This window comes from Ziziphus jujuba, chromosome 7, assembly GCF_031755915.1.
Source record: "Ziziphus jujuba cultivar Dongzao chromosome 7, ASM3175591v1".
NCBI classification, from domain to species: Eukaryota; Viridiplantae; Streptophyta; class Magnoliopsida; order Rosales; family Rhamnaceae; genus Ziziphus; species Ziziphus jujuba.
The window spans coordinates 13,490,663-13,506,911 of NC_083385.1; the positions used below are offsets into that span (position 1 = coordinate 13,490,663).

Below are 16,249 nucleotides of genomic sequence, written 5' to 3' on the forward strand. Positions count from 1 at the left end.
TATAAGAATTAAATCCGGCATTACATAAAACGTCTTGTCAAATGCATATTATCTTTTATCTGCTCATTTGTTCCATCTTGTTTTTTTTGGTGAAAATTTGATTCCATCTCCCAACTAACTTGTATCTAGGCCTGGCAACGTGTTCCATCCATTAGCATTTTTTTTAATAAATCTTATTTGATGATATTAATATGGATTAAATCTAATATTATAAATTTAAATCTGTAATTATCGTGTACATTCGTATCATGTTAATGGGTCGTGAAATATTTTGCCAAGCCTACCTGCATCTTCACTCCAATTATAATATAAATATAAATATTTTATTAAAGAATTATATATTTATATATATATATTTGTTATTACATATTATATGTATAGCAAAATAAAGAATATTCCAGTTTACAAAATTGTAATAACTTAAAAGGAGAAGAAAAATGGAAGAAGGAAATTCAATTCATCCATGTAGTGAGAAAGGAAATTGTACGAGCTTAGTTGATGAATTAAATTGTTCGGGACATTGCGGCCATGGTATAATAATTTTTTTTTTCCTTTTATTTAAAGAAAAAGAGAAAAAAATAAGTTTTTTTAAATAAGTTACACTTTTAGAAGTGCTCGAATATATATAATAAAAGCATCTTCAACGATGATCATAAATTACTTTTATATGTAGGATAGATTTTAATACTATTAAAATGTAGATGATATATATACTAAATTAATTATAAAATTATTTTTTAATAATAATATGTATAAATTTATTTACTAATATTAATTAATTAAATATTTTATCAGTTTATTTTTTTGAAAGAATTAACTTTTTCAACAAACTTTATGTTTTTATTGAAATTTGAGAATGTTTAACAATCTGTGAATGTTAATTAATAAAATATTTTATCAGCTTTTTTTTTTTTTTTTAAAGAATTGATCTTTTAAACAAAATTTTATTTTATTTTTTTTTAATGAAATTTTAGAATTCCTAACATATTTTTCAAAAATAAAATGTCACATTTGATAATGTTAAACTTTGTTATCACAATTTAACAAAGTGTTTAAACAAATCCATTGAAAAAAAAAATTTAATTTGATTTTTATTTTTTTGATATAATAATAAAAAAAAAAACTAGTAATCAATAGATTCTTTTGAAGATGATTTAAGGACAAAAGTTTTTCAACCATTAATGTACAACTTTTCAAAGTTTAATTACGATGCATATGAAGCTCCTATCGGCTCGAAAAAGTGTTTAGCGTGGCAAAAGAAATCTACTTTCTCCTTCACTTTGTTTAGCAACATTCTGTTATAGTGACAACATCATTGTGACGTTATAATCTGTGAAACAAGTGCTTTTTAAAAATAAATATTGTTTTATTAATATAGTGCCTTATGCTTTGTATTAAAAATTTTTTTTAAATAATAATAATAATAATAGAAAGGCCCAAAAAAAAAAAAAAAAAAAAAGGGCGAATGGCCTAGAGTACATAAATGCCTAAAGTTGTTTCCAAAACATGTCCTGAGCTTGTTTAGAGAAAGACTAGAAGATAAACATACAAGAGCCAGAACATACAAAAGACCTTATAAGTTTCTTTCTGAAAATTCTAGAAAAATTCTAATATATAAGTTTGTTTCTGAAAATTCTAGAAAAGTTCTAATATTGGTTGCCTTTTCTTGCTTAAATGGCATTCTTCGCTTTAATTAATTTTAACCATTAGAATATTTGCAAGCTTCCAAGTTTTATTGTCTTTTTATTATTATTATTATATTATTATTATTAGGAGGATTCTAACTACAAAATTATTGTTCAACAAAATAGCTCTTTGACTTATCTCCCAAACGGACAAACTTATGAGTTGAAAATAGAGCAAACTTTGTAGTATAACATGTACTCTATTTACATATTTCACAAAGTTTTTATTCCTTGGAATTGATATGAATTTAATTAAACGTGTTTTGTTTTGTTTTTATTAAAATCGTATTTAATTTTTTTATTTTAATTGTTTGTTAATATTAATTATAAATAATTACTGTGTGTTAAATATCAATTAATTACAAAGGAAAAAAAAGAAGAAGAAAAAACTTTAAAAAAAAATTGTATTTCATTTTTTTATTTAATTTAATGTTTATGTTTTTTTTTTCAACTCTTGAATTAAGTTTCTAGTTAATTGAAATGTCTAATTATTACTAGTTAATATTTGCAACCTATTCTTTAGGTTTTTTTCTATTCACATCTTAGTAAGCACAAAAAAAAAAAAAAAAAAAAAAATCCAAAAAGGTTAACAACAGCACCTTAATTACGAGCATTTTTATTATAAAAAAAAATTATGAGCATTAGTACTAAAAAATAAAATAATACTATTATTCTTTTATTTCAAATGTGTCTTGATTGTTTTAAATTGCTCAAATTATCTACATTATGAGCTTTATTTGTTTTAGATAGCATGAACTATGAAGTAAGGGAGGAACATCATCACGTGGCTCTCTAGTAAAATTTTTTGCTTTTACATATATATAAATATATATATATATATATATATATATTTTTTGTCTTTTTTTTTCCCTTGGAGATTGGGGTATGTCGAGGAACCATCCTGGCAGCGACAAGCTCTGTAGCTAGTTAACTCTTGGGACGACTCAACGAGTTCAGTTCTTCTACCGATTAAAGCAGATTTAAAAAGAGATGTAAAATAATTATGTTTATTTACTTTTACGATAAAGTAATAAATATCTTGCATATTTAGTTCAATTTAGCTTTTATTTCCTTTTACTTTATTAATTAGTTTTACATTATTATAACTTAGTAGACTTATTATGATGTAAGAAATATGTACTTGTTACTATTGCAAAAAAAAAAAAATAATGGTCCCTGGTCGTGGTCCCAATTACTACTACAACTTCACATACTGCATCAATTCTTTTTGTTGGGTCCTTATAATCTGTAACAATCAAATTCGAATATAATTGTTCTATGAATTAGTTCTCACTAGTCTTCACTTATAATAATAATAATAATAATAATAGCTCTTAGTCTTCTTAATTCGGCCATGTCTGCTCTTTTCCTATTTATCAATAGCCTAGCTAGGCCAAACGAAAGACATTTCTACCAAAGAAACACAAGCAACGTGAGAACTGAAAGAAGACCTTACAGACCTACGTAGTCTCGCACACAAATTAAAAACAACGAAAACGATGAAACCTATATAATGACTTGGAAATTTGTTTATTATTATTATTAATATGATTATGATTATTCTGCTATGTCATATCGAATATGTTGGACAAGCGCCGGAATAACTATGTCCGGGGAACTCAGCTGAGGCAGATGACCCCCCGTCGACATTACCTCCAGGATGGACTTGCCGCCGAGATTCTGTTGCAGGTATTCGGAAACGACCACCGGAACGGCCATGTCTTTGACGCTCTGAATGATGTGGCAAGGGACTGTTACATGCTTCAGTAGCTGCCTTATGTCGCTCTGGAATATAGTCCTTGCGATGCTAAAAGCTATGTCCGGTCTCATGGTGAACAGCGTCCGGCTGAATTCTTGAACCGCCAGTGAGTCCATGTCTCCTCCTACTGACAGCGGGGCCAAACCGGAGCACCATGCTTCGTAATTCGCCCGTATCGCTTTGAAAAGCTGGTCCAAATCCTCTTGTTCGAATCCCCCATAGTAATCCTCATCGTTCAAAAACCTAACACGAATTCAAAAGCGGATGCCAGTGTTCTCAAAAAAACGAACTTATTGAGAGAGAGAGAGAGAGGTGTGGATTGGAATTGTGTTATATACGTTAACATGCTTTTTAATTCCAAATTCAACTATAATCCAGTATCAATTTTTTTTTTTTAAAAAAAAAAAAAAGCTTGAACTTGCAATAATAATTAAAAAAAAAAAGCGGAAATAATCTGTTGGATAACAAAACTATTTTTTCATATTTTGTTTATATTTTTTTTAAATGGTTGTGTAGTTTTATTAGTATTAATTAATAATAATTATTATTTATTATATATATATATATTTCAATAACCTACAAATATTAAAGGAATAAAAGAAAAACAAAAATTGAAACCAATATAATTTTTAAATTATATTTTATTTTCTGTTTGTGGTTTTCTTTTTTAACATTTGTAGTAGTAAATAGATATATTTAATTATCATAAATTAACATTATCAAACCATTAAAATAAACAAACTATATACAATTTAAAAAAATACAATAAAAATGAAAAATAAAAAATGATTTTATCATCAAACGGTTTTTTATTTTATTTCCTTGCCTTGGGGAGGCGGAGAGCATGACGATCTTAGAGAAAAGATCAGGACGAGCGACAGAAGCGATGACGCCGACCATGGCGGAGAGAGAGTGACCAACAAAGATGCAGGATTGGACTTGGACGACTTCAAGGATGGCAAGCAGATCATATGCAAAGCCTTCGAGCGTTGCGTACCTTTCGAAATCGAAGTAGTCAGGGTTTGTGGTTCCAGCGCCCATGTTGTCGTACAAAACCACCCGGTAGTCTTCCACAAGGTGGGGAACCAAGTGCTTCCAAACCGACTGGTCCGTGCCGAATCCGTGGACTAGAACCACAAATTCCTTTCCGGTTCCTAGAACCTTCACGTTGTGAGCTTCCTCTACGATTCCCATGTTTTTTTTTTTTTTTTTTTTTTGGCAATGGTTGTTGTTGATTTTAGCTTCCTTATCCCTCCTGACCCTCTTCCACGCCTTACTGTACTTTGAACTGCGAGTGCAAACACTAATTGCTTTGAACTTGGAAAGGCTAAGGTGGTGGGTGATAAGTTGGGTTGAGGTTTTATGCGGTTCTACTACTGTACACGAGCATTTTACTTTCATGATGTCCACGTCATCTGTGAATACTCTTTTATTAGTCAGTGATAGAATCTCCGTCCTTTTTAATATATATATATATATATATATAAAAGATGGAGAATCCATCTCCTATCTTTAATTTTCTGTCGTTATTCCTTTGTGATTAATGACTAATGATAGAATCTCAGCTGAAATACTAATTTTATTTCATTCAATTTTATTCTTTAATTTCTTTTGGTTAATTTTTTTAAATGAGGTGATAGTATATATATTAATTAATAGAGACAAATAAAAAAGAATAGAAGTTCCCGATGGTGGTCTTGATCTCCACTGCTGAAGTAAGTTGTAAACTAATTGTATCAATTTTTAGTTTTCCACAATGATCAAAATATTTAGATATATTAATTAATTGACCTTTTATAAAAATAAAATAAAATGAAGAACACGAAATCAAACCAGTAAGAATATATGTAAAAAAAAGAAAAAAAAGAAAAAAAGAGAGGTTGATGGACAAATTGATAGGATATTTGAATATTAATCCTGAATCTTATTAGAACTATTCTGTATTACCATCGACAAATATATATATATATATACTAATTAACTCAATAAAGTAATTAAATGTGAAAATATGTTATAAACCAAAATAACGTCAAACTCATAGATTGATCAAATGCAAGCAAAAGTGACACTTTTATCAAGACATGGGAGTTTTGGTTTGAATAAAGCAAGATAGTTCTAAAGTGGTTTATTAATTAATAATCGATTTGTGCCAACTGATTCACATGATATTGTTAAAATCTGTTTATTTCCGACTGAAAAATTCATTTCCTCAAACCAAAAAAAAAAAAAAAAAAAAAAAGTATCATCGCGGTATTATTTGGTTTTTTAAATCTATTGTATCTACTAAAATCCTAGACGAAAGCCACATGTGAAAAATAATCAATTTTACCACTATAATGTTTCTTAATAAACTATTATCAAATTACCTTGTTTAATATGTGGCCTTTAACACGTAATTTAGTGGTAATATTGACATTGTTTCATGTATGAAGATAAGGATTCGAGTTAAAAAGTAACTATATATAATTAAAAACACTTGTTGGAATCGTCTGTGTGCGTAATCAAGTTTCCATCTCAATGTTATACCCAAACATAGTTTCATATGATGAAACAAAATTTCTTATCTAATAAAATATTCTTTCTTTTCTTATTTTTTGCGTGTGCGGGGACCGAAGACAACTTTGCAGCATATGCTACTCGTGGTCCAACCAACCCAACTAAAGCATTCAAAAACCACCCTACCATTTCATATTGGAACAACGCAGTCCTACTTCTTCGCTGGGTTACAAACAAATTATTGAACCCAATAACAAAAACATAACTTTCTCCCCGCAGATTTGCTCGAGTCTCTGTATATTATAATTCCAACCTCTTGCTAAGAAATCATTATATATATATATATATATATATATTTTCTCACCTTCACAATAACATGGAGCCGGATGTGAGCCACAAATAACATACATACACACATATATATATATATATATATATATATGTATGTATTTGTTTAGTTTTGTTATAAAACGCATGCATATCATCAAATTATATATGGTTTATTACATTATATTTTACATGTACTCAAATAGCGAATTATATATAATATAGCATGCATGTGTTTGTTAGCGTTTTATTGCAAAATTTTATAGTTATTAGTGTATAAGAATATATATTTGAGAAGAAAAAATGTTATTTGTTAACTAGATAGCTATCAACACTACAAATCCATATATATATATATATATATATTATTTAACAATATAAATAATTAAGAGATTTTCTTCATAAGAAGAAAAAGACTTACTAGTTAGGATGTGATGCTACACCGTTGCTCAATACCTTAGGGGATCAATTCTATTACATAAGTGGATTCTTAACTTTTATCTCATATCATGACATAAGTAAGTAGTTGTTATTGTATCGGCCCAAGTATGTCCTTATTATCTAGTAGTTCAGGACATCTCTTTTTCAAAGAGAAAACGGGGATTTAACTTCCTCTAAGAATAAAGTATTATAAAAGAAAGTTGATCGTGAACTATCAATAAGCATGAAATTCATATCCAAAAAAGTTCACTTTTTTAAATTATATTTTAAAGTAAAAATCACTATATGATTAAATACGACTAATAACAAATAGTCATGTCAAATGATTTCATTAATAATCATTATCATTGATAATAATTAGAAAAATTTTTATTTAGAAAATATTGTAATTTTTTAAGAATATATATTCTAGAAAATTGGCTTTTTTTTTTTTCAGAATATATATTCCAAACTATTGTAAATTTTTTCACATAGAATGGACGGGTACTTTTTGATATTTTGGTCAAAACTAAAATGTGTCCAGCCTTAACAACTATGCGCTTCAGTGCTTTATGTGTGTATATATATATATATATGGGTAATATTCAGTGCTTAATCGTAACCATCTTTAAAGCCAATGAAAAGAGTCAATTGCTGTTCGGAAGTAAATTAATTAAACCGATTATATTCTGCCAGTTAGTCTCTTCTCTTGAGAAAGTATTATATGCAGTAGTTACTCCAAAGAACATCAGTATATCTATTGTGGTGTGTCAAGATTCATTTATATGCTGCCATATATGTATAATGAAACAACAACAAAAAATGATTTAGTCCTCCAAATCAATTTTGTTTTTTTATAGAAAACGTCATACAAAAGGGAAAGGTGTCCGTAGAAGCAAAATAAAGCATTAACAACTCAGATTTTCTCGCCAAAAATGGAGTTCAAAGAAAAGAAAAAGCAATTCTTTTCGGTGGTGGGATGGTTGGGTTGTTCTCAACAGCGCCTGTGTTCTTCTGGATGTCGACGAGGCACTGAATTCTTCTCAGATTCAACACGACCTGGGGTTGTTTTTGGCGGCAACATGAGCGTACGTCGACTGGGTTCTTCTCGATGGCAATATTGGAAGTTCTTCTCCTCTAACAAAGTGTGGAGAGAAAACATTACCCAAAAAAAAAAAAAAAAAATGTAAAAAAATCTAGAGAGAGTACGATTAAATTTCTACATCTAAATGTAGAAAATTAAAAAATACCTGATTAATAATTAAAAATATAATATTTTAAGTGGAGTAATTTTTTTTTATTTTTTAATAGCTCTATACACATGGCAACGTATAATGAATGTTGACACCACAACAGGTATGCTGATATGGAGTAATATTGCACACAATGTTTTCTTCTTTTCCTACAACTACCAAACACTTAGAGAATATCTCCCCAAGGGAAAAAAATCTGTTATGCTTTCGGGAGTATGTGCTGTCTAATTCATCCTCAGTGTATCAGAGGCGGGAGTACCAGCCATCTCCAAAACGGAAAAGATTGCCTCCCAGGACGGCTTAATGTCTTTTTCTTTTTTCTTTTTTCTTTTTTTTTTTTATTGCCATCAGCTAATTTTTGGTGAAGTTCAAAATAAGATCATATGGAGGACACTGAAGGAAAAGAGACATCTATAGTGAAAGATACAATGTTAATTTGTTCCTCCACTTGGTATATATGTATACCAATAGAGTGTTAAGTAGACAAAAGTACATTTCCATTAAATACCCTTTTTAATTGTCTTTGTTTACTACTGAAAGTGATATAGTCATGCGACTATTCAACAGAAATGTTGAGAGGTAGAGCCAAATCAATATAGGCACAAGTCACACCACTACTTTAGTACTTCAATAAAATAACTATATATATGTCGCTTTTAACGCATTGGCTTTAGTCTTCAGTATATGTTCTTAAATGGGCATATACATATAGGGCATATATATACATATATATATATATATATATATTACTTAAATGGGTTTCACACTTCAAATCAGTTGGTAGTTTTATTTACCCAAAAAAGAAAGAAAATCTTGTTGGTAGTTTAGTTCTAATATTCATTAAGTAGGGGTTGAATTTTGAAGGGCCCAGCAATACAAATTTATTATGTGTCATAATATATAACTAGACAGTTATGATTAATGTGCTATCTTATCACAGTTAAGATTAATGTGCTATCTTATCCGTTTTATAATTGATTAAATGGAAATATGATCAACAAATTATATATAACATATTAATTTATAATATTTATTTTTAAATTTATTTTTTAATATTAAAAATTTAATAAAAAAATAAATTACATAAATTATATATAACAATATTAATTTATAGTATTTATTTTTTAATATTAATATTTAATAGGGAAAATTTATTTTTTTATGACGATCAATTAAAAAAAAGAATTTTTATAACTGTAAGATAGAAATAAGGACAAAACATCTCTATCTAATAATACATAGCTCTAGAAAGTTAAATTGCGATTGCATACGAAGCTCTTATCTGGCAGAAAATATTTTTGACGTGGCAAAAGAATTCTACCCTGTTTTTCACTTTTGTTTTACATTTTTCGTTTTATTGCATTTTGTTACTGACAAGTGACAACATCATGGTGACATTTATAACCAACCCAACAAGAGTGAAAGTAAGTGAGACAAGTGCTTTTTTATTAAAATAAATATTGTTTTTAGTAAGGCACTAGGCATTCAACAAAAAGAAGAAAAGACAGCGAATGGCCCAAAGTTTTATTCAAAACATGTGCTCTAAAGGTTTATTCAAAACATGTGCTATGTGTAAGAGTTGCACATACTTTCATATTTTGATTGTAAATATCAAACCAAATTTATCTAGGGTCATTAGTTAAATTTATGGTCACTTATTTGGATTCCTAGCTTTTATTATATGAAATAGTACTATTATGATTTCCTCACATATTTTGATATGTATTCCTGTCGGAATAAAAATGATCAATAAACTCTTTGGAGGGGAGTGGCTAGTCGGCGAGTTATTGGGCTAGACCACTAGCATAGGTGAGAACTCTTGATAGCATGCTTGTAAACCTCTCTGCTGTTCTCTCCATCGAGACCGAATAAAATGAACGCATTTCCATTTCATTGTATTGTTGCCTTGTTTACTGACCATTTTCTAACGATTGTGATTACATACTTTATTTTATTGCTTGTTTGGTGCATGCACAATACTAATATCATGTGGGTTATTTGCTTGCGAGGGACATTAACGGTTGGCTTACTACCCACGAGAGGCGAGTAAGCACCGCACGGCCCTGTTGTACGCTTAGAACGGTAGGACCGTGACAGTTGGTATCAGAGCGGGGTTGGGAGTCACTCGCACAGGATGCCGAAGCTGACAAACGAAATGTGGTTCGATACCATTGACTAGCAGCTCGGGGAGCTTGCTGGCGTCGTAGATGCACATATCAAAGGCCACAACTGGCAAGAGGCCTTCGAAAAGATGGAGACAGTCGATGACATAGCTAGTCGAGTGAGCGCACTCGAGAGGAAACAAACCCCGTGGGGGAATACTGGCCCTTTGAGCTCTACTGCAGGCGAGCAAGATGGAGTCGTGGAAGAGGCCATAGAGAGATTGATGTCTACGGTCAACGAACTGATGGAGGACCTTCGAGCCACCATGGAAGCCTTAAAGATGGAAATGGGGCAAATAAATACAAAGCTCGCCATCACCATGCGAGCAGTAGAAAATCGACCTGCTGTCCCAATGGGCGGGGACTATGGACGAATGAAAGTGCCTGAGCCCCGAGCGTATGAAGGGGCACGAGATGCAAAGGAGTTTGAAAACTTTTTATTTGATATGGAATAATATTTTCGAGCAATAAAACCGGATTCGGAGGAAACGAAGGTGACCATGGCTACAATGTACCTAACCAATGATGCAAAACTGTGGTGGCGATCTAAATACGAAGATATCAAAAACAACCGATGCATCATTGACACATGGGACCAGCTACAGAAGGAACTCAAAAACTAATTCCTTCCCGAGAACATGGACTACATTGCCCGTCGACATTTGAGAGAACTGAGACATACTGATAATGTAAGGGACTACGTGAAAGCGTTCTCGGCACTCATGCTTGATATATGTGACATGTCTGAGAAGGATAAGCTCTTTTACTTCCTGGAAGGGCTGAAACCTTGGGCTAGGACAGAACTTCAATGATTGAGAGTATAAGACTTAGCCTCCGCACTAGGGGTAGCAGAGCGCCTAATGGACTACTCAACAGAGAGCCCCATCAATAGAAGGCCCCAACCGCCTCCTTCAAATGCCAATAGCAGTAGACACTTCAGGCCTACCAATCTCACAAGACCTGGGGGAGGCGACAATAGGAAACCTTCGAGCAAGAGAGAGCCTCCACCGCGGAACCCCAATGCATTCGGATTTAGATCCCGACCTATGTCATGTTTCCTATGTAATGGTCCCCACAAAGTGGGCGAATGCCCCCATAAGACCTCTCTTAGTGCTTTACAAGCATCTATTCACTCCCAAGAGCACTAAGGAGGACGAGAGGAGGCAGTAGAAGAAGGAGAAGATGGCGCACAAGTGGGAGCGCTGAGATTCTTGAATGCCCTTAATGGACAGGTCATTCAGGCCAGAAAGACCAACGAGAAAGGTCTTATGTTTGTGGATGCGGCAATAAATGGAAAGGCCGCAAAGAGTGTGATGTTGGACACAGGTGCCACCCACAACTTTTGTTCAGAGATTAAAGCTCGAAGGTTAGGCCTACGCTTACAAAAGGACGCGGGGCAAATGAAAGCAGTAACTTCCAAAGCCTTGCCTACGATGGGTCTGGCGAAACAAGTGCCTCTCAAGTTAGGAACTTGGGAGGACCGTGTAGATTTGATTGTAGTACCAATGGATGACTTTGATGTAATCTTGGGAATGGACTTCCTAATGAAGAAGAAGGCAATCCCTATTCCCGCCGCTAACAGCCTGTTGATGATGGGGGAACAAACGAGAGTAGTTCCCATACAGAGGAAGTAACTGAACAACCCTAAACTTCTATTGGCTCTCTAATTTAAGAAGGGAGTAAGACGCAAAGAACCCTCTTACATAGCATTGGTGGTATCGAGGGAGGGTGAAGATGATGAAACTACCCCTCCTATGGTGCTAGATGCCTTGAAATCATTCGGCGATGTGATGCCAGACAACTTACCGAGGAACCTACCTCCTCGACGAGATATTGACCACAAAATCGAACTGATATCGGGAGCGAAACCTCCAGCAAAAGTACCTTATTGGATGGCCCCACCTGAGCTGGCAGAACTACGGAAACAACTTAGGGAACTTTTGGAAGCAGGGTTCCTGAGACCCTCAAAGGCACATTATGGCGCTCCAGTATTATTCCAGAAGAAGAAAGATTGATCTTTGCGCCTGTGCTAGATTACCGAGCACTGAACAAGGTCACGGTGAGAAACAAATACCTGACCCCCTTAATAGCTGACTCGTTCGACCAGCTAAGTGGAGCCAAATTTTTCACTAAATTGAATTTGAGATCGGGATACTATCAGGTGAGAATTGTTGAAAGAGACAAAGAGAAAACCACCTGCGTTACACGATACGGAGCCTTCGAATTCCTGGTGATGCCTTCTGGGTTGATGAATGCACCAGCAACATTTTGCACTCTCATGAACCAAGTGTTTTGAGACTTCCTTGACAAATTTATGGTGGTGTACTTTGACGACATTGTAATCTTTAGCCCTACCTTAGAAGAACATGTCGAACACATTCGAATGGTATTCCAAAGACTCCAAGAAAATCAATTATTTGTGAAGAAGGCAAAATGTGCATTTGGCAAGAGACGAATCAAGTTTCTAGGACACATCATCGAGGAGGGGAAGATCCGTATGGACATGGAAAAGGTAAAAGCCATCCAAGAGTGGAAAACTCCCACCAATGTGAAAGAACTTAGATCATTTCTGGAATTGGCAAATTACTACCGTCGTTTCGTAAAAAGGTACTCGAAGAAAGTAACTTCCCTAACGGAATTGCTAAAGAAGGAGGTACCTTGGGAGTGGAGTAAGGAATGCGAGGGCGCATTTGAGGATCTAAAGGAAGCTATGATGAAAGACGCGGTGTTGGCCCTGCCAGACATCATAAGACCCTTCGAAGTCCAAACCGATGCTTCTGACTTCACTTTTGGTGGAGTCCTACTCCAAAATGGTCATCCTATCGCCTACGAAAGCAGAAAGTTATCAGCAGCAGAAAGAAACTATACGGCTCAAGAAAAGAAGATGCTTGCCGTAATTCATTGTTTAAGAACTTGGAGGCACTACTTATTGGGGTCAAGCTTTGTAGTAAAGACTGATAACTCAGCCGTTAGTCACTTCCTTACACAAACAAAACTAACCCCAAAACAAGCTCATTGGCAGGAATTCATTGCGGAGTTTGACCTTCATTTCGAGCACAAAGCGGGGACCAAAAACTAGGCGGTGGATGCCCTAAGTCGTAAGACAGAGCTTGCGGCACTAAGGGTGTTGGCTAACATGGCTGCAAGTACTATCGCGACTTCAATGCGAGAGCTGATAAAGCAGCATCTAGGGGGAGATCAATGTGCATATCCTCAAACTGTGCAAGGAGGGAAAAACTCGTCAATTTTGGGAGGAGGATGGCTTACTGTGGACAAAAGGAAATAGGTTGTTTGTCCCAAAGGCTGGAGACCTAAGAAAGATATTAATGAGAGAATGTCACGACACTTTGTGGGCTGGACATCGGGGGTGGCAAAGGACGTATGTAACACCCCGTCCCAAATCGCACCGGAATCCGTGCACGTTGACCGAGGTTGACTGTTGACCGTTGACAGTTGACCAAAGGGGTTAAAAGTTGACTTTTTGACTCGGTGGGAATTTCGAGATGACTAGGGTACCGTGGTGAAGTGCACGATGCCACGAGTTCGTAGACTGGTAGCACGTCGAAAACGGAGCTACGGTTTGAAAGTTATGGACGAAACAAGTTGCGGTCCAAACTGTCCAAGGGGTGCTGGAGTTGACTTTTTGTTTATGGGGAATTGAGCTTTGACTCATGCATGGTTGTGAAGTGCTCGTCGATACGAGTTCACAGACTAGCGGCACGCTCAAAACGGACATCCGGTTAAAAAGTTATGGACGTTTGAAGTTTACCGGATACCGTATTATTTTAATATTTTTTTTTGGGTCGGTGAACAGTGAAACGCCACGTGTCAGTTTCTGATTGGTCCACGTGGCATGAACAGTGTCACGCAGGGATTTTATTTGTTAAAACACTCGGGGAAGAGAGAGAAAGAGAGAGAAGAGAGAGAAAGAGAGAGAGGAGAGAGAAAGAGAGAGAGAGAGCCACCGCCGGCCACCGGAGTTTTCCACTGTTCCGGCCGAGTTACTGTACATGCGTCGGACAGAAAGCTTGCCCACCTCATTTCCGGCAAAACCTCCAAATTTCACGGCGAACGGCCGCCGGACGCGCCCAGAACGGACGTCCGAAGTTTGGCGGCGATTTTTCCCCTCCACCGTCGGCCACCGCGAATCGGCACTGTTCCGGCCATTTTCCGGCCACACGCGCCTGACAGCCTTGATCCTCTCCTCAAGTCCGGCCTACCCACCAAAAATCACGGCCATCGGACCACCAACGCGCCGGGATCGGAGCGTTTTCCGGCGAGGGGTCGAAAATCTTCAAACGGTGAAAATACTGTTCCGGCGAGTACCCGAAAATTCCGGCCAGCTCCAGTCCGCAGTGTTTGACCTCCTGAATCCAAATCCGGCTTCCGTTTCCGCCAATTCGCGACGGTTTGGGAGAATTGCGGAGCCGAAACCCGGAAAGCTTCCCGATAAAATTCCGACCCCGTCGGGTACGATCATCGGAAAGTAAGACCGAATCCGTGATCCTCATCACGCGAGCTTCGATTCGGTATATAACTCGTAACCCTTAGATGTCGCTTGGTGTTCGCTCCCCGGGTATCCATTTGGGAATTACCCGAATAAAATATTAATATTTTTGGTTTGTGCACTGTGGTTGTTTAGGTGCACGCGCGAGTAGTGGAGTGGATCCCGAGGAGGATCTTAGTTGATTTGCGCTCTCCAGGTGAGTGACCCACCTTCAAAAATTATTTTGGGCAATTAATTAAATTTAATTGGTATTTAATTTAGTATTTAATTATGCTCATGTGGTGTGGTTTAATTATGATTTTAATGCGGTTTAATTTAAATTATTTGTTATGCATGAGCAAGGTATGTTTCGGTATTAATTTTACGTGGTTTCAAATGTGATTTCTCGGGCATAATTGGGTTAAATATTTTTTGAAAATATTTGGTTAAATTTTATAAATTATGCCCGCGGTATTTTTATGGTTGCATTTCGTATTTCGAGGAAAATTGTGGTTTGTTGTTATCGCTGTTTCGTACCGGGTGATTGGATAAAATATGTGGGATGGTGTTTTGTGAAATTTTGGTATACTTCCCACGGTGGTTTTTGGAAAAACGGTACGGTTGGTTGTTTATGTTTATTTTTAGACGCACTCATACAGTATTGGTGTTCTGGTGTATGGTGTATGGACACGTGGTTTAGCACGCGGTTATTATATGGTTTAGCGTGCGGTTATTACTTCACCCGTGAGTTGCCATTGGACCGTGGGCAGGCAAGGTTATTGTTGCGCACAGCCGCCCCCCTCCTTGGCCGGGTGATGGTTTTTAGCAGTCGGTACTGTCGGGACGCCGAAGTGACCACTGCAGGTTTCTCTCTTTAACCTCCCGCCAGTCGGTGCTCGGGACGCTGGGTATCGGAGGGCATCACCGGTATATGGTGTGGTGCGTCAGGTGTAATTGTCGGTGTAATTGCAAATAATGGTTTAAACCCCAAAGGTGTTCAAAATTTATTTATTATAATTTATTATATTTTTATTATATATTTGGGGTATGTATTTATTTAATTGTTGTTGTTAAATTATTTAATCCCTTGGTTTTTGGGAGGTATGCACATTGGGTTTTGCGAAAAGGTTTTAAAAAGGGAACATTTCAAACGGAGCGATTGGTGAGAGTTTTGAGGGAAATCATTATTTTCCAAAGGTTATTATTATTTATTATTAATTGTTGGTATTTGTTCCACTCCTTAATTGTTATTATTTTATTATTATTATCAAAAGGTGTTCAGTAGTTCGGGTTACTCACGGAGATGATTAGCATCTCACACTCTTAAATTCCGTTCCCTTAGGTGCAAGTGGTGGTAGACGTTCTTCCGGAGCGAACCAAGTTTTCCGCTGCTGTTGTGTTTCGAGAAGTTTCTTTGTACTCTTTCATTTCAGTGTATTATTTCTTTTCAGCCTTGTTGTATTTCTGTTGTTTAGCACTTCTTAAAGCTTTGTATACTATTGGAATACTTCTGTTTTATTTATGCACTGGACTGTTGTTGCTTTGAGAAGTGCTGGAATTTGTGGAATCAGTTTGTAGTTTGTGGGAGGAATAAGGGGATGTTTTTAGAAGTGTGTTTTCAGTGCAGGTAATTTGTGGTAAGTAAATCCCTTAGGGGAGGC

General features: G+C 35.3%; 1 protein-coding gene across 1 annotated transcript; it reads right to left on the reverse strand.

Annotated features, from left to right (window-relative positions):
• Positions 1-2,995: 2,995 nt before the first annotated feature.
• LOC107434659 (probable esterase KAI2) lies at positions 2,996-4,789 on the reverse strand. Its single transcript, XM_016046144.4, has 2 exons — positions 4,271-4,789; positions 2,996-3,687 (listed from the first exon to the last, which is right to left on the reverse strand). Exons 1-2 carry the CDS (start codon positions 4,636-4,638, stop codon positions 3,243-3,245), a joined length of 813 nt encoding a protein of 270 aa, XP_015901630.2. The 5' UTR covers positions 4,639-4,789; the 3' UTR covers positions 2,996-3,242.
• Between the last annotated feature and the right edge of the window lie 11,460 nt (positions 4,790-16,249).

Coding starts and splice junctions, on each gene's coding strand:
- LOC107434659 (XM_016046144.4), bottom strand. CDS start 4,638: ATGGGAATCGTAGAGGAAGCTCACAACGTGAAGGTTCTAGGAACCGGA. Junction 3,688..4,270: donor ATGCTCTCCGCCTCCCCAAG/GCAAGGAAATAA, acceptor AATTCGTGTTAG/GTTTTTGAACGATGAGGATT.